The sequence below is a fragment of the Somniosus microcephalus genome, chromosome 4, assembly GCF_052327205.1.
Source record: "Somniosus microcephalus isolate GS21.2 chromosome 4, FLI_Smic_1.0, whole genome shotgun sequence".
Lineage (NCBI taxonomy): Eukaryota > Metazoa > Chordata > Chondrichthyes > Squaliformes > Somniosidae > Somniosus > Somniosus microcephalus.
The window spans coordinates 243025622-243043487 of record NC_140990.1 but is presented as its reverse complement, the minus strand read 5'-3'; the positions used below and the strand labels follow the sequence as shown (position 1 = coordinate 243043487).

General features: G+C 52.5%; 2 protein-coding genes across 2 annotated transcripts in view; one reads left to right on the top strand and one right to left on the bottom strand.

The window, feature by feature from the left end:
* pde11a (phosphodiesterase 11a) overlaps positions 1–17866 on the bottom strand; it is a 544209-nt gene that overhangs the window by 183232 nt on the left and 343111 nt on the right. The gene's annotated exons all lie outside the window — the stretch shown is intronic.
* On the top strand, positions 10945–13627 carry LOC147120313 (uncharacterized). Its single transcript, XM_085983847.1, has 3 exons — positions 10945–11449; positions 12005–12167; positions 12327–13627. Exons 1-3 carry the CDS (start codon positions 11204–11206, stop codon positions 13385–13387), a joined length of 1470 nt encoding a protein of 489 aa, XP_085839973.1. The 5' UTR covers positions 10945–11203; the 3' UTR covers positions 13388–13627.

Here is a 17866-nt window from a genome sequence, read left to right as displayed (position 1 = left end):
AACACAAACATTAAAAGAGGCATGTGCCTTTGAAAAGATGATATCAAGTAAAGAAACACCTGCTGGTCAAATAGTTTTTATGTTAAACTTGGAAGACAGGAAACACGATTAAATATGCAACCAATTGAGATAGCTAGAAATGCATGAAACACTCTGGTCAAAGTGTCTTTAATTTATATACATATAGTAAATTTGATACCAACAAGAACACTTTGAAGATACGACTTCAATAGATGACACCAAGCAATTACATTGTGTTTGTATTGAACTTGGAGCAGCATGGAGTCCCAATGTCTGCTAAAAACCAGTAAAACCAATATTAAGAATTGAATGAAAGCATTTTGTAAGAATGACATCAAATAAAGATAGCTGTCATATTGTTTTTATGATGATTTTTGGAACACCTAAAGGTAGAGATAATGCATGCAATAGTTGAATTAACAGTAAGATAGAAAGCATTCGAAAGAGGTATCAATAAAGACAATTAGCTGACATCAGCAGAGAACATCAAAGAAGAAACCACTGCCAAAAGAGTATAAAACATAGACTGTTTCAATAGAAAGGCAGAACTCGCTGAACGGGCAAAGTGTTTCTCAACTCTTCAGAGGCATCTCTGTAAGTCTTTAACTATGAGTCTTGGGAAGTCAAAGTAATTGATTTTGGTGGATGTTCTGGATTTAGAAATAACTAAGAAATGTAGAAATGTAACGAAGTAAAGATTTGAAAATAAGGATCTCTGAGAAATAAGAAATGTAAGCTATCTGTATTTTGAATTGTTAATGTTGCGACTGATTCAACAGATGTTAACTGAATGTCAGCTCTTAAATAAAACTATATATTTTTAGAATTGTCTCAAAGAGTAATTCTGTATAAACTCGCGAACCCAAATTCTGTACACTCTTTTGTAAGGAGTTGCAGAATTCTGGGGGAGTATTCCGGGCCCTCATGATATCCGGAAGATTACAGGCTAGTTCAACTTATTAAAAGTACTATCTGGAGGACGGTAACATCTTCAGTCGTTCCTTTCCTTTAGGGAGAGATAGCCTGAACTTTTAGACCCATTTAAGCATCTTATGGAATACGGCTATCTCTAACTTAAGTTGAGGGTGAACGTCTGGGGAATACGCCTGATCTGGGATAGCCCAAAAGAGCTAGGACTTGTAATTTTCCCTTCAAAGAAACAGCTGAGTGCACTGGATACAGCAAAGGCTATGGGCCCTGACAACATCTCGGCGATCGTGCTGAAGACTTGTGCTCCAGAGCTAGCTGCACCTCTAGCCAAGCTGTTCCAGTACAGCTACAACACTGGCATCTATCCGACAATGTGGAAAACTGCTCAGGTATGTCCTGTCCACAAAAAGCAGGACAAATCCAACCCGGCCAATTACCGCTCCATCAATCTACTCTCAATCATCAGCAAAGTGATGGAAGGTGTCATCAACAGTGCTATCAAGCGGCACTTACTCACCAATAACCTGCATACAGATGCCCAGTTTGGGATCTGCCAAGACCACTCGGCTCCCGACCTCGGTACAGCCTTAGTCCAAACATGGACAAAGGAACTGAATTCCAGAGGTGCAGTGAGAGTGACTGTCCTTAACATCAAGGCAGCATTTGACCAAGTGTGGCATGAAGGACCCTAGTAAAACTGAAATCAATGGGAATTGGGGGTGGGGGGTGGGGGGGAGCTCTCCACTGGCTGGAGTCATACCTAGCACAAAGGAAGATGATTGTGGTGATTGAAGGACATCGCTGCAGGTGTTCCTCAGGGCAGTGTCCTAGGCCCAACCATCTTCAGCTGCTTCATCAATGACCTTCCCTCCAACATAAGGTCAGGAATGGGGATGTTCGCTGATGACTGCACAGTGTTCAGTGCCATTCACAACTCCTCAGATAATGAAGCAGTCCATGCCCGCGTGCAACAAGACCTGAACGATGTTCAGGCTTGGGCTAATAAGTGGCAGGTAACATTTGCGCCACAGAAGTTCCAGGCAATGACTATCTCCAACAAGCGAGCATCTAACCACAGCCCCTTGACATTCAACGGCATTACCATTGCCGAACCCCCACCATCAACATCCTGGGGGTCACCATTGACCAGAAACTTAACTGGACAAGCCACATAAATACTGTGGCAACAAGAGCAGGTCAGAGGCTAGGTATTCTGTGGTGAGTGTCTCACCTCTTGACTCCCCAAAGCCTTTTTACCATCTATAAGGCACAAGTAAGGAGTGTGATGGAATACTCTATACTTGCCTGGATGAGTGCAACACTGTGGGAGTACCTTTACCACATGGACTGCAGTGGTTCAAGAAGGCGGCTCACCACCACCTTCGCAAGAGCAATTAGGGGTGGGCAATAAATGCTGGCCTTGCCAGCGACACCCAAATCCCATAAATGAATAAAAAAAAGAGCAATTGGAAGAGTCCGCCTCAAACATGAGGGGCATGCTGTTGCAGGCCATTACCCAGTCTGGCCTATATGTGATTCCAGACCCACAGAACTGTGGTTGACTCTTAACTGCCCTCTGAACTGGCCTAGCAAGCCACTCAGTTGTATAAGACGGCTGAGCACCACCTTCTCAAGGGCAATTAGGGATGGGCAATAAATGCTGACCTTGCCAGCGACACCCACATCCCATGAATGAATAAATAAAAAGTGCATATCAGACCTCCAAACCTCCAGGTGTAGCTGACACCTCCAAAGTGTGTCAACAACTTGCATTTATATAGCACCTTTAACGTAGTAAAACGTCCCAAGGCACTTCACAGGAGTAATTATAAAACACAATTTGACACCTAGCTACATAAGGAGAAATTAGGGCAAATAGCCAAAAGCTTGATCAAAGAGGTAGGTTTTAAGGAGCGTTTAAAAGGAGGAAAGAGAGGTCAAGAGGTTTATGGAGGGAATTCCAAAGCACAGGGGCTAGGCAGCTGAAGGCACGGCCGCCAATGGTTGAGTGATTAAAATCTACATTTCCAGCTTTTTCCAGTTCTGATGAAGGGTCCCAGACCTGAAACGTTAACCCTGTTTCTCTCTCCACGGATGCTGCCTGGCCTGCTGAGTATTTCCAGCATTTTCTGTTGTTATTTCAGGTTTCCAGCATCTGCAGTATTTTGCTATTAGATTAAAATCAGGGATGCTCAAGAGGCTAGAATTAGAGGAACACAGATATCTCGGGGTGTTGGGGGCGTGAGTTGTGGGGCTAGAGGAGATTACAGAGATAGGGAGGGGCAAGGCCATGGAGGGATTTGAAAACAAGGGTGTGAATTTTAAAATCAAGGCGTTGCTCAACCGGGAGCCAATGTAGGTCATTGAGCACAGGGGTGATGGGTGAACGGGACATGGTGCGAGTTAGGACATGGGCAGCTTAGTTTTGGATGCGCTCAAGTTTACGTAGGGTAGAACTTGGCAAGCCAGCCAGGAGTACGTTGGAATAGAGGTAACAAAGGCATGGATGAAGGTTTCAGCAGCAGATGAGCTGAGCCAGCGGTGGAGATGGATGCTGATACGGAGGTGGAAATAGGCGGTCTTAGTTATGCTGCGGATATGTGGTCGGAAGCTCATTTCAGAGTCAAATATGACACCAAGGTTGCGAACAGTGTGGTTCAGCCTCAGACAGATGCTCGGGAGAGGGATGGAGGCGGTGGCTAGGGAACGGAGTTTGTGGCGGGAACCGAAGACAATGGTTCAGTCTTCCCAATATTTAGTTGGAGGAAATTTCTGCTCATCCAGAACTGGATGTTGGACAAGGAGTTTGATAATTTAGAGACCTTGGAGGGGTTGAGAGAAGTGGTGGTGAGGTAGAGCTGGGTGTCATCAGCGTACACGTGGAAACTGATGCTGTATTTTTGGATGATGTTGCCAAGGGGCAGCATGTAGATGAGAAATAGCAGGGGGGCCAAGGATAGATCCTTGGGGGTCACCAGTGGCAACGATGCGGGAGCGGGAAGAGAAGCCATTGCAGATGATTCTCTGGCTACAATTAGATGGATAAGAATGGAACCAGGCGAGTGCAGTCACACCCAGCTAGACGATGGTGGAGAGGCGTTGGAGGGGGATGGAGTGGTCAACCATGTCAAAGGCTGCAGACAGGTCGAGAAGGATGAGGAGGGATAGTTTACCTTTGTCACAGTCACATAGGATGTCATTTGTGACTTTGATAAGAGCCGTTTCGGTACTGTGGCCGGGGCGGAAACCTGATTAGAGGGATTCAAACATGGAGCTCCGGGAAAGATGGGCACGGATTTGGGAGACGGCAACATGTTCAAGGACTTTGGAGAGGAAAGGGAGGTTGGAGATGAGGTGGTAGTTTGCAAGGATGGAGTGGTCAAGGGTTGGATTTTTGAGGAGAGCGGTGATGACAGCAGATTTGAAGGAGAGGGGGACATTACCTGAGGAGAGAGAACTGTTAACAATATCAGCTAACATGGGAGCTAGTAAAGGAAGTTGGGTGGTCAACTGTTTTGTGGGAATAGAGTCGATGGAGCAGGAAGTGTGTCTCATGGACAAGATGAGCACGGAGAAGGCATGAGGCAAGATCAGAGAGAAACTGGAGAAAGATGCTAGTTCAGGGCTAGGGCAGGGGGGAACCTTAGAGGAAGTTTGTCCCGGTGGGCTAGGGGAAGGAAGGGAAGTGGCAGAGGCAGCTAATCGGATGGTCTCAATCTTAGAGACAAAGAAGTCCACGAGCTCCTCGCACTTGTTATTGGAGGTGAGGGTGGAGGAGACAGGGGAGAGGGGCTTAAACTAACTTCGCAGCAGAATTACTGTGAGCAAACCCTTTCCCACAAGCAGGTAAGAAAGCAGTTGTGAGTACTGAGTGCTTTTTGGCATATTTCCCTGAGATTGCTTCAGCCCCCTCAATTGCCATTGTGTACTCATCTTGCTTTCACTGGTGAGTTCCAGAAAACCCGTGGACCCAAAGTTAAACTGAAAAATCAATGTCAATATCTCTCTCATTGAGTGATAACATATGTTAAGTGGCAACCCACCTCTCCCGAGGGGGTTGTTCGCTCACAGCCTAACGCAGTCGGTGGGTTGGAGCCAGCTTCCTGACACGCTGTCAATTTTGTCGGTTTTAACCCCCCACCCGCACCCAAACCTACACGCTCCTGCACATTAAAATCCAGCCCATAATGTTATGCCCACCTTTGTTAGTCTCCCTGGTAATTACTGAGGTAAAGTAACTATTCAATATTTCTACCATTTCATTGTCATTACCTGTGAGTTTATCTTGTGAATCCATTAGTGGCTCTATCCCTATCCTGATTTTTATTTTTTTATTTGTGTCTGTAGAATACTATTTCTTTTTATAATCCTTGATAATTTAATTTCGTAATTCCTCTTTGTTTTCCTAATTGTTTTTTTGACTTCTCTCCTGACCTCTTCATAGTCCCTTTTGCCATCCTCTCCTTTTATTGTCTATGTACTTAGTGTATGCCTTTTTCTTTAGTTTCAGTTTTACCCTTATCTCTTTATTGATCTATGGTGTTTCATTATTGGCTATGTGGTATTGGCTATGTGGTATTGGCTATGTGGTATTGGCTATATATTATTGGTTATGTGTTATTGGTTATGTGTTATTGGTTATGTGTTATTGGCTATGTGGTACTGGCTATGTATTATTGGCTATGTGTTATTGGCTATGTATTAACATTTTAACAGAAGGCCTGAATTATGTTTCTGAATTGACCCTTTAGTTGTTGACACTGACTTGGGCCTTGGGCTATAGTTTGTCAAAACCATGACATTCAATTTATTGTGTACCACAATGATGTGTGAACCAGACAAAAAAAGATTTTTATGTCAAAACTGGTTCATCTGTTTTTATTGAACAAGTGACATGTGAGATAAAGAACAGAGAAATAAATGAATCCAAGATGTCCACAAAACTAGTAATCAAAGAATACATCAGCTCTTACACTTATGAAATACATCAACAAAAGAACTTGAAACTACCACCATTACACCTAAAAATTAGCACCTATGCTCATCAGAGTTAAATGCATAACTTGTCTTGATCAAGCACCCAAAACTAACGAAGATGGTATGCTGCAGGATGGCCAGCAAGTATTTCGATGTGTACTTGAATTCTACAGATGTCAATTGGTAAGACTTCATTCATGAGAAGAAAAGAATTCACCTTTACAGCCACTGACAATGCCGTCCTCGCCCTGGACTGAGGCTGCAGGTCTACCTCAGTGAGCACCTCCTTAGTAAAATGGAGACATCGCATACACTGTTCCTCGCTGAGGTTGAGGTAGGAGAATTGCTCCCTGAAGACCCTCGGTGGATATGACCTCCTGCTGTGAGCTCTTCTTCCCCCTCCTCCTCCCATGTCTGGGAGCTACTGGTCTGAGCAGACCCCTTGCAAGTCAATACCCAAGTCCTTGAGCATATGCCACACCATGCCTTGTAGACTTTAGGCAACTTTAAAGAAGTCTATAAAGCACCAAACACTTCTACAAACTCAGCAACAGCTAGTAGAAATCAATCAGCAACTAGCCTGTAAGTAGGTGATAATCCCTTTAAGTAGTGCTGGTGGGGGAAGGTCCTTTCTGCTGCTGAACACATGTTCAGCTGTGGGAGGTTAAGAAAGGGTGTTGGCTCCAGCGTGTTCGAAAATGGCAGCGCTGGCATCAAATCAGCGTTACATGCTGATTGACGTCACGATCTGTGGACTCTGCATACTTCCGCTGCATGCTCCCAACGCTGATACTAACGCCCTCACCAAAATGCTGTCTGGCGTAACCCACACCAGAAGAGTGTGCACGCTGCTCAGACGCCATTTTCAACTCAAAATGACACCCGTAGTGCCCAAACAGCGGGCGCTATGCAACTGAATTTTTAGCCCAATTGCTTATAGATTCTGAAACTGAGTAGACTTAAATGGAACAAAATATGTATTCTATCCAATTATTTCTAAAGATTTTACTGTACAGTTTAAATCTCAAGTTCTGAGGCTTTGAAAGATCAGTGGAAATTATTTCAAACTATCACAGTAGTCTTGTCATATGTTCATTGGGAAATTATTCTACAAATGCAACAGCCAGAGGATTTATTTATAAACTGTTGCACTGAGAGATAAAGTCAACTGCTGGGTATATATAGGATATTGTCATATATTCCTATTACCTTATGTGGAGGTATCATAGGATATTGGCATACATCCTTTACCTCTAATACAAGTTTGAGAACTAAGAAACAATGAAATGCCTGGTTAATATTCTTTATTAAATCAAGTCAATGAGATAATAAAACACAATCCCTGACATGCAGTATATAATAGATATTGGTACAAGTACTCACATACCAAGGACTCCTTCAGGAGGTCATAAGTATGTCATCCTGACTGTTTACGCTAGCCTCAGCAAGACTAGGTTAAAAGTCCCCAAGGAGCTCCAGCATGCTGTATCTTTTATACGTTTAATTGTGTAGGACAAATGAGGGTACCATATATCATGCTCTGTGTATGCTGTTGACACGTAAGTTCATTTAGTGGTAAGGATAACTGCTACCATTTGTTGTGCATGCCTTTGATGTCTTAGGTCATTTATAACACTCTGGACATTCCACACAAGTACTCATTAGTTCTCTGTAGCATTCACACCTGACCTTGTATAGCCATTACAACCACTGCAGTATCAATCTTTAATATGTGGATATATATTTTATATTAACGGAAGGTTACTGTGGCTATTCTACCTGGTACATCTATACTTGTACTGCCAGTGACCTATAGTAACATAAACACACTTCCAAGCATCATGGGCATTTTGGCATTAGTTTGAGTTCCATATCCAGTACGTAAGGAAGAAATTATCAATTAAAATAACAGGGTAACTTACAATTGAATTGAATTTGCATTGCTAGCTTACAGCAGTGTAGTATGACTGTTCTATGATTTGTCAACAGAAGTCATTCTCCATTGACCTTTTGTTTTCACTGGGGGAGCTTCTCTTTTTTTTGCCAGACCTATACTTAGCAAAAATATATTATTAAATGTAGCTAGAGTATATGGCAGGCTGAACTCTAATAAAGTTTTCCATATTTTTTTTAATTCTCCACTTCAACTTATTTTACAAAGCAATTTGACATTCACCAAATAGATTCTTGAAGTTTTCTAGCTCCTCTGTGTTATTTTCTTCAATCTTTATTCTGTAAACACTGGGGCTTCTCAGTACCTGTAGTGCTGCTACTGTATAATACGGGGAACTGGGGATGGCTGCACATGTCATCTATCTATATATATAAAACGGTTGGTCCGTCTGTCTTTCTGTCTGTCTGTTTGTCTTTCTGTCTGTTTGTCTGTCTGTCTGTCCGGCTATACAATCAAAAGTTATAGAGCGTACCTACACACATGTTATATCAAAAGAAAGCTTATCATTAGGGGAGTCTAATAGGCATATTTACTTTTTGGTCAGACAAAAATTGTTCAGACAGTATACAAAAAGGTTCAAAAAACGGCAAATTCCGCTCATTAGCGTTGAGTGACGTGATGGTTGACCAATCGTACAGGGGATTAACCTGATGGTTGACCAATCGGTGCGTCACGGGGGGCGTTTCATTGCATGTGTGGGTGGGCCTAATCCTTCTGAGCTGAGGTGAGTGGCCGCCATCTTGATTCCTAACGATTTATTTTTCCCACTTTCTGTGTGTTTATTTTTCCCACTTTCTGTGTGTGTGGAGGGGAAATTGTTTTAAAAAAAAGTAAATTAATTTGTAAATATTTTTTCTAAGCTGATTAATTTTCCTACCTTTCACCCTCTTTTTTTCCTCTTGACTTGCTACCTCCGCCGGGCGCCGCAACCTTGGAGGGTTACCCCACCTGCAGGCATCGAAGCCTTGGCCTCTCCTTGCCAGCCACACCTGAGCTAGGCACCACCCGTCCCGCCCCGCGATCGCCGCCATCTTGGTAAAGGCTGGCAGCGTGGGACTGAGCCGTGCGTAGCCATAGCCGCCATCTTAGTAAAGGCTGGCGGAGCGGGAGTCAGCGCGTGCGTCAACGTCGGCCCGGAGCGCAACCTGAGCTAAGGTGAGTCTGGCCGGGCTTCACGCGCTAGGGCGCGCACCGGCTGGCCCTGAGGTGCTGATCCGCGGAGGGGGAGGCAGGGAGAGGAGAGGGGGGGAGGGAGGGAGAGGAGAGGGGGGGAGGGAGGGAGAGGAGAGGGGGGGAGGGAGGGAGAGGAGAGAGGGAGGGAGAGGAGAGGGGGAGGGAGGGAGAGAGCTAAGGTGAGTCCGGCCGGGCCTCACGTGCTAGGCTGCGCACCGGCTGGCCCTGAGGCGCTGATCCGCAGAGGTGGAGGGAGGGAGAGGAGAGGGGGTGAGGGAGGGAGAGGAGGAGGGGGAGGGAGGGAGAGGAGAGGGGGGAGGGGGGAGGGAGGGAGGGAGAGGAGAGGGGAGGGGGGCAAGGAGGGAGAGGAGAGGGGGGGAGGGAGAGGAGAGGGGGGAGGGAGAGGAGAGGGGGGAGGGAGGGAAAGGAGAGGGGGGAGGGAGGGGAGAGGGGGGAGGGAGGGAGAGGAAGGGGAGGGAGGGAGAGGGGAGGGGGAGGGAGGGAGAGGAGAGAGGGAGAGAGGGAGGGAGAGGAGAGGGGGAGGGAGAGGGGGAGGGAGAGGAGAGGGGGAGTGAGAGGAGAGGCGGAGAGGAGAGGGGGAGGGAGGGAGAGGAGAGGGAGAGGGAGGGTGAGGAGAGGGGGAGGGAGGGAGAGGCGAGGGGGAGGGAGGGAGAGGAGGAGGGGGGAGAGGAGTGGGGGAGGGAGAGTGAGGAGAGGGGCAGGGAGGGAGGGGGGAGGGAGAGGAGGGGGAGGGAGAGGAGGGGGAGGGAGGGAGAGGGGGGAGGGAGGGAGAGGAGAGAGGGAGGGAAAGGAGAGGGGGAGGGAGAGGAGAGGGGGAGGGAGAGGAGAGGGGGAGGGGGAGGAGAGGGGGAGGTAGAGGGAGGAAGAGGAGAGGGGGAGGGAGGGAGAGGAGATGGAGAGGAGGAGGGAGGGTGAGGAGAGGAGGAGGGAGGGTGAGGAGAGGGGGAGGGAGGGAGAGGAGAGGGGGAGGGAGGGAGAGGAGAGGGGGAGGGAGGGAGAGGAGAGGGGCAGGGAGGGAGAGGGGAGCGAGGGAAAGAGTGAGGGGGTGGGACAGGGAGGGAGAGCTCGCCTCCTTCCTTCCTTCCTTCCTTCGCAGGGGTCGATCAGGCCAGGCCTGAGGCGTTCCTTTCCCCCTCTCTCTCCAGCCTAATCCCAAACTAAATCCGGCAGTCTCTCTCTCTCTCTTCCCCCCCGTCTCTCTCTTCTCCCCCCAGTCTCTCTCTTCTCCCCCCAGTCTCTCTCTCTCTCTCTTCCAACAACAGCATGCCCTCAAAAAACCCTCGGCACCGCCGGGCACTCCAGCTAGTCTATATATATATCTATATATATAAATCGGTCGTTATGTCCTTCTGTCTGTCCTTCTGTCTGTCCTTCTGTCTATCTGTCTGCAGGTGTGCGTCTGGGCGGCTATGCGCTCGAAAGTTACAGGGCGTACCTACGCGTGCGTTACGTCGAAAGAAAGCTTACCTTTCCAAAACAGTTTTAAGCGTATTTACGTTTCGGCCGGGCTCAAATCGTGCCCGCGGTAGCCGAAAAACCTTAACATTCCGCTCATTAGCATCTCATTAGCCGCTCATTAGCGACAGAGTGACCTCGAGCTCGACCAATCGTACGCCGGGTTGCTGGCGTGTGCCGCCGGGCCAATCGGTGCGTGTGTGGGCGGGCCTTATCGTTCTGAACCGAGGTGAGTCGCCGCCATCTTGATTCCAAACTTTTCCTTTCTTTTTCCCGCTTTCTGCGTCTTTAAAAAAAACGTTGCTTTTAAAACACATAGGCCTAGAATTTCAGTATAGCCAGTTTTGGGGCGCTAACGTTAGCGCCCGCCCGAAGTTAGCGCCCGCCCCAAAGTTGCGCCCCCTTGCCGGAAATTCAGTGGCTTCGCCCTAAGAGGTTGGTGGAGCGCTAAAAGGGGCGTTCCACTACTATCTTTAGGCGCTAAGCCGGCGGTGCAGAGGGATAGCGCCGAGGCGGGGCGCAGCGCGGGTGCGGTCATTTTTTGATTGACAGCAGACCCCGTGGCGCCGACCAGCTCTTAAAGGGGGAAGGGACGATTTGGTCTGCTGCCACGCCCTGCACACTGCAGCTTTGCAAATAGGCCTCAACACTGCTGCTCAGCCCCAGGGAGTCATGGCAACGCCAGAGAAGGCCCGTGAGCGTGCCCTGCGCTTCTCAGAGGGTGATCTGGAAATAATGGTGACAGCTCTGGAGAAGAGGCGCAGGATCTTGTTCCCAGAGACTGGGAGGAATCCGAACCACCAAGAATACACCAGAGCCTGGAAGCAGATCGCCAACAGGGTGACGTTCACCGGCGATGCCCCCAGGACCCACAAACAATGTCGGAAAAAATACAACGACCTGACCAGGATTGTCAGGGTGAGTACCCTTTCCAGTCTCCTCCTCATTCTTGCATGTACACCTGACATGATGGGCAAAGGGAGCTGAAAGTCCTAATGGCCAGCCCTCAGCCAGCAGCTTTGGGACAGTCATGAGCATCAATTGCCCATTCTGCACTCTACACTCTGGCCAAGCTATTCCACCGTGGGAGGCAGTGCACAGTACATCAGGGCTACACTCTGGCCAAGCTATTCCACCATGGGAGGCAGTGCACAGTATATCAGGGCTACACTCTGGCCAAGCTATTCCACCATGGGAGGCAGTGCACACTACATCAGGGCTACACTCTGGCCAAGCTATTCCACCATGGGAGGCAGTGCACACTACATCAGGGCTACACTCTGGCCAAGCTATTCCACCATGGGAGGCAGTGCACAGTACATCAGGGCTACACTCTGGCCAAGCTATTCCACCATGGGAGGCAGTGCACACTACATCAGGGCTACACTCTGGCCAAGCTATTCCACCATGGGAGGCAGTGCACACTACATCAGGGCTACACTCCGTACTTACAGCCCGTCCTTTCTCTTGCAGGCTAAAGTTGCCTATAATCGCCAGGCCCGTGCCAGGACCAGGGGAGGCCGCGCCAAGCTGCAGAAGCTCACTCGCCTGGAGGAGCGCGTGTGTGGGCTCATGGGAGCCCGGCTGATCGTGCCCACAGCGTGCGGAGTAGCCGACCCTCCACTGCCCGGCAATGGTAAGGACCTCGCCTTTTGGCCCTCTCGCGTCGCACTTGCGCATCCGAGCTACCTCCTTTGCCACTGTCCCACCAATGCGCTGAATGCCACCAGTCCTAACTCCCTCGCTGACGCTGTCTCCTCACTCTGAAGCTACTCTTGTGCATTCCTGCTTTCAGCTGGTGACGACCAGGACCCTGAAGCTGCCAGTGACAGCCCCTCCGAGCAGGAGGAGGAGGAGGAGGAGGAGGAGGAGGAGCAAGAGCAAGCCGGACCATCAGGGGAACACTCAGGTCCCGCAGGAGAGGACGAAATGATTGACACGTCCTCACTGGACGAGTGCCTGGACCAACTGTGGCAGGGGAATGCAGCTTCTGGGACCAGTGGCGTCCAGCCACCCAGGAGCTGTGCGCGTGGGCCGCGGCCTTCCCCACAAAGGGGGGAAGGATCAGAGGGGAGTGCAGTTGATCGGGACACTCGCCGCCACCAACGTGGCAAGGTTCCCCTAGTTCGGTCCCCTGCTCCCCAGCGGGAGAGTCGCGACTCCAGTCCGGACACCTTCACCTCGGAGGAGGCGCGGAAGCTGGACAAGATGGCCGAGGATTCGGACCGGCGCCACACGGAGCTCATGAGCGTGGTGGGGCGCATGCCTGAGGCCATCGAGTCGCTGGCGACCAGTGTGCACGAGTTCGGGGCATCAACTGCCGCGAGTGGCCGCATGCTCACTGATGCCGTCAAGACCCTGGCGGGTGTGATGCGGGCGCACACCAGGACAACAGGGGCACTCACTGCTGCCACACGCGCTGTCTCAGGCAGGCATCGCCAGGGCAGCCGCCGCGCTGGAGCATCCCAGCGAGCCGCCCCTCGGCTGATTGTTGCGGATCCTGCAGTGCGGGCCCGGCCGAGTGCCAGCGCGCCACAGCACCAGCCAGCGCATCCCAGACGCCAGCTTGCCCACATTGCGCCATCCGTCGCCGCCACTCCCCCACTGGGGCATCAAGGGCAAGCGGCTGGAGCTGATGTTGGCCAGGCTCAGGTGCGCCACTCAGCAGACGGCCCCTCGAGGCCCAAAGGCCGTGTAGGCCGCCCCCCAGCGGCATCTGGCGGAAGGACATCTGAGCCTCAGGCGCCTTCCCCCAGCCTCGCAGCAGCCACTGGGCAGAGCTTGCGAAGGAGCAGCAGGCCGGGCAGGGGAGGCAAAAGGCTGGACAAGGTCTCGCCCTCGCGGGCCACTCAGTAGAGGGTGTGGCCAGCTTTCGTTTTATATGGCGGTGACCATCTTTCTTTTGCCCATGGTTGTTTGGTTCGTGGGCTTATTTTTTGTGTTAAGGCCGAGGTTGAGGCCAGGTTTGTACAAATGTGGAGTTACTCCTCCCCAGTTTGTGGGAGTGAGTCGTTTGTTGGGCTTTTTGTGGGGCCCGTTGATTGTTTTTGGGGATTCATGTGGGAAGGGGTTTTCATTTTTGTGTAATAAATAATTATCTTTATTCATAGAGTCTCCATGGTTGTTCTTGTTAGTGTTTGGTGGCTTCGCCGGCTGAGGGCTTGCGGAGCGGCTGCATTCATCTTCCCTCATGGCCACAAGGCATTCGCTGACAGGGGGCTTAGAAGTAACATGTAATAAGGTGGCGTCGCGCGGCCCTTGGCCCTGGTCGCTCCCTCCTGGGAACGTACTCCTGCTCCTCCTCCTCCTCCTCCTGCTCCTCCTGCTCCTCCTCCTGAGGTACTGCTCCAACGTCAGGTGGCAGTGCCTGAGTCCTGCGGATAGCCAGGTTGTGTAGCATGCAGCAAACTGCCACAAATTGGGAGACCTGGTCCGGCGAATACTGGAGAGCTCCTCCGGAGTGATCAAGGCAGCGGAACCGCTGCTTGAGGACCCCAATAGTTTGCTCGATGATGTTGCGGGTGGTTTGATGGCTCTCGTTGTAGGCCTCTTCAGCAGCGGTCCTGGGCGCGCGGAGCGGGGTCATGAGCCAGGTACACAAAGGATAGCCTTTGTCCCCGAGTAGCCATCCTCTTGGGGGAGGCTGTGCCTCGAACATGTCATGCACTGTACTCTGCCGCAGGATAAACGCATCGTGGCTGCTGCCTGGGAAGCTGGCATTGACAGCCATGATGCGCTGCTTGTGGTCACACAACAGCCGCACATTCAGAGAATGGTAGCCCTTCCTGTTGCGGTACTGCTCGCCATGCTCCAGAGGGGCCCGCAAAGCCACATGCGTACAGTCAATGGCGCCCTGCACCAAGGGGAAGTCCCCGAGTCTTGCAAATCCCAAGGCGCGCTGATGCTGGCTCTGCAGGGCCATGGGGAAGGAGATGAATTGGCTTCTCCTTCTGAACAGTGCTTCGGTCACCTGGCGGATGCAGCGATGCGCGCCGTACTGGGAAATGTTTGCTATGTCCCCAGCAGCGGATTGGAAGGAGCCGGTGGCATTGAAGTTCAATGCCACCGTCACCTTCCTTCCACCGACAGAGACGTCCTGCACCTGAGCTTTGGACGCAGATCTCTGCGAAGCAGGTGGCAGATCTCTGCAACCACCTCCTTTCAGAATCGGAGCCTTCTAACACATCGCGCGTCACTCATGTTGAGGTAGGAGCGCTGCTGGCGGTATAGCCTGACTGGGTAAGGCCTACGTGGCCGATGCCTGTAGCCCCCTCTGCCTCTAGCCAGGGCTGCCCCTCTCACAATGCGTCTGCGAGCCCTACGGACATGGCGCTGCAGCTCCGCTTTGGCACCCCATGCAACCCCCATCAAATCCTGGCAAACAGTCAAATTTCCAAAAGGCCACTTGCAGCGCTCTGGCCTGAGTCCAAAAATACCTGAGCTGTTGCTGCTTGAAACCAGTTAGCTATCCCCCTTGTTGTGTGTCCAGAAATGCGTTGCACAAGAGTGTTTGCTGCAAAATGGCTGGGCTTTATACTGGAGGGTACGTCCCCTTTAATTTGCGCCCCCCGGGGCCCGCGCTGGTTGTGTTGCGTTCCTTTTTTCAAACGCTCCGGCCGCCAGCCGCACAATGGGGCGGTCCGACTGAAGTTTGGAATCGGGGCGGCCAAAGGGCGTTGCACGAGGATGTGACGTCATTTTCTGCGCGCGCATCCGGGCGGGCGCTAAACTTTGCGCCGGCGCTAACAGCCAACTTAATTTGGGGCGAGGCGCAAACTGCGCTGCGCCCGGGCGCTACACGCATAGCGCCCGAAATTCACTTCTCTTAAGGCGCTAACTGCTGGCGCAAGCAACTGAAAATCCAGCCCATATTGTTTTAAAAAAAAATGATTTAGAAAGTAATTAACTTATCTAATCTCATTAATTTTCCTACCTTTCCCCATTTTTCCATGTAGGCCTCGAAGCCTCGGCCTCTCCTCCGCACCCACGCCCGAGCTAGGCACCTCCCGGCCCCACTCGAAGGCTGGAGGGGCGGGCCTCAGCCCAGCGCCGCTACCTTACTAAAGGGTGCGCGCGCAGCAGGAGCAGCTGAGACGCGGCGTCTCTCTCTCTGGCTCGGCCGGGGGGCGGGGCTTGGTGAGCGTCAAGGGTTACCCTGGCAACCGGGCCCGCCAGCCGTCTCGCACAGCCGCAATCTTGAAGCCAGCTCGGGAGGCCGGTGCTCGGAAGATCGCGCCTCTGGAGTTCGGTGCTTGGTTGGTGGGGGGGGCGAGCCTCGGGGGTAGGGGGCGAGTCTCGGGGGGGCCAACCAGGGGGCTCGGGAGTTTGGGGGGACGGGGATCAGGGGGCTCGGGGACTCTCCCCCATCCCCTCTCCCCCCCTCCTCTCTCCTCCTCCCTCCTCCCCCCCTCCTCCCCCCCTCCCTTCCCCCTGCTCTCTCCTCCTCCCTCCTCCCCCCTTCTCCCCCCGCTCTCTCCTCCTCCCTCCTCCCCCCTCCCTCCCCCCGCCCCTCCCTCCCCTCCCCCTCCCTCCCCTCCCGCCCTCCCCTCCCCCCCACCCTCCCCCTCCCCTCCCCCCTGCCCTCCCCTCCCTCCCCGCCCTCCCCTCCTCCCCCCTGCCATCCCCTCCCTCCCCTCCCTCCCCCCCTCCCCTCCCCCCTCCCCTCCCTCTCTTCCCTCCCTCTCTTCCCTCCCTCCCCCTCCCTCTCTTCCCTCCCCTCCCCTCCCTCTCTTCCCTCCCCTCCCCTCCCTCTCCTCCCCCCAGTCGCTCTCTCTCTTCCCCCCAGTCGCTCTCCCTCTTCCCCCAGTCGCTCTCTCTCTTCCCCCCAGTCGCTCTCTCTCTTCCCCCAGTCGCTCTCTCTCGTCCCCCCAGTCGCTCTCTCTCTCTCTTCCAACAACAACATGCCCTCGAAAAAGCCTCGGCACCGCCGGGCACTTCAGCTAGTCTATATATATAAATCGGTCGTTCTGTCTGTCCTTCTGTCTGTCCTTCTGTCTGTCTGTCTGCAGGTGTGCGTCCGGGCGGCTATGCGCTCGAAAGTTACAGGGCATACCTACGCGTGCGTTACGTCGAAAGAAAGCTTACCTTTCCAAAACGGTTTTAAGCGTATTTACGTTTCAGCCGGGCTAAAATCGCGCCCGCGGTATCCAAAAAACCTTAACATTCCGCTCATTAGCATCTCATTATCCGCTCATTAGCGACAGAGTGACCTCGAGCTCGACCAATCGTACGCCGGGTTGCTGGCGTGTGCCGCCGGGCCAATCGGTGCGTGTGTGGGCGGGCCTTATCGTTCTGAACTGAGGTGAGTCGCCGCCATCTTGATTCCAAACTTTTCCTTTCTTTTTCCCGCTTTCTGCGTCTTTAAAAAAAACGTTGCTTTTAAAACACATATTGTTTTAAAAAAAAATGATTTAGAAAGTCATTAACTTATCTAATCTCATTAATTTTCCTACCTTTCCCCGTTTTTCCAGGTAGGCCTCGAAGCCTCGGCCTCTCCTCCGCACCCACGCCCGAGCTAGGCACCTCCCGGCCCCACTCGAAGGCTGGAGGGGCGGGCCTCAGCCCAGCACCGCTACCTTACTAAAGGGTGCGCGCGTAGCAGGAGCAGCTGAGACGCGGCGTCTCTCTCTCTGGCTCGGCCGGGGGGCGGGGCTTGGTGAGCGTCAAGGGTTACCCTGGCAACCGGGCCCGCCGGCCGTCTCGCACAGCCGCAATCTTGAAGCCAGCTCGGGAGGCCGGTGCTCGGAAGATCGCGCCTCCGGAGTTCGGTGCTTGGTTGGTGGGGGGGGGCGAGCCTCGGGGGTGGGGGGCGAGTCTCGGGGGGGCCAACCAGGGGGCTCGGGAGTTTGGGGGGACGGGGATCAGGGGGCTCGTGGACTCTTCCCCCTTCCCCTCCCCTCCCCCCCTCCTCTCCCCCCTCCTCCCCTCCCCCCCTGCTCTCTCCTCCTCCCTCCTCCCCCCTCCTCCCCTCCCTCCCCCCACCCATCCCCCCTGCTCTCTCCTCCTCCCTCCTCCCCCCCTCCTCCCCTCCCCCCGCGCCTCCCTCCCATCCCTCACCTCCCCTCCCCTCCCCCCTCCCTCCCCCCTCCCCTCCCCCCTCCCCTACACCTCCCCCCTCCCCTCCCTCTCTTCCATCCCCTCCCCTCCCCTCCCTCTCTTCCCTCCCCTCCCCTCCCCTCCCTCTCTTCCCCCCAGTCGCTCTCTCTCTTCCCCCCAGTCGCTCTCTCTCTTCCCCCCAGTCGCTCTCTCTTCCCCCCGTCGCTCTCTCTCTTCCCCCCAGTCGCTCTCTCTCTTCCCCCAGTCGCTCTCTCTCTTCCCCCCAGTCGCTCTCTCTCT

Bases quoted from the DNA above. Each gene is read 5' to 3' on its own strand.
- LOC147120313 (XM_085983847.1), top strand. From the start codon at position 11,204: ATGGCAACGCCAGAGAAGGCCCGTGAGCGTGCCCTGCGCTTCTCAGAG. The intron at 11,450-12,004 runs GTGAGTACCCTT...TTTCTCTTGCAG, and splicing joins ACCTGACCAGGATTGTCAGG to GCTAAAGTTGCCTATAATCG. The intron at 12,168-12,326 runs GTAAGGACCTCG...TCCTGCTTTCAG, and splicing joins CCCTCCACTGCCCGGCAATG to CTGGTGACGACCAGGACCCT.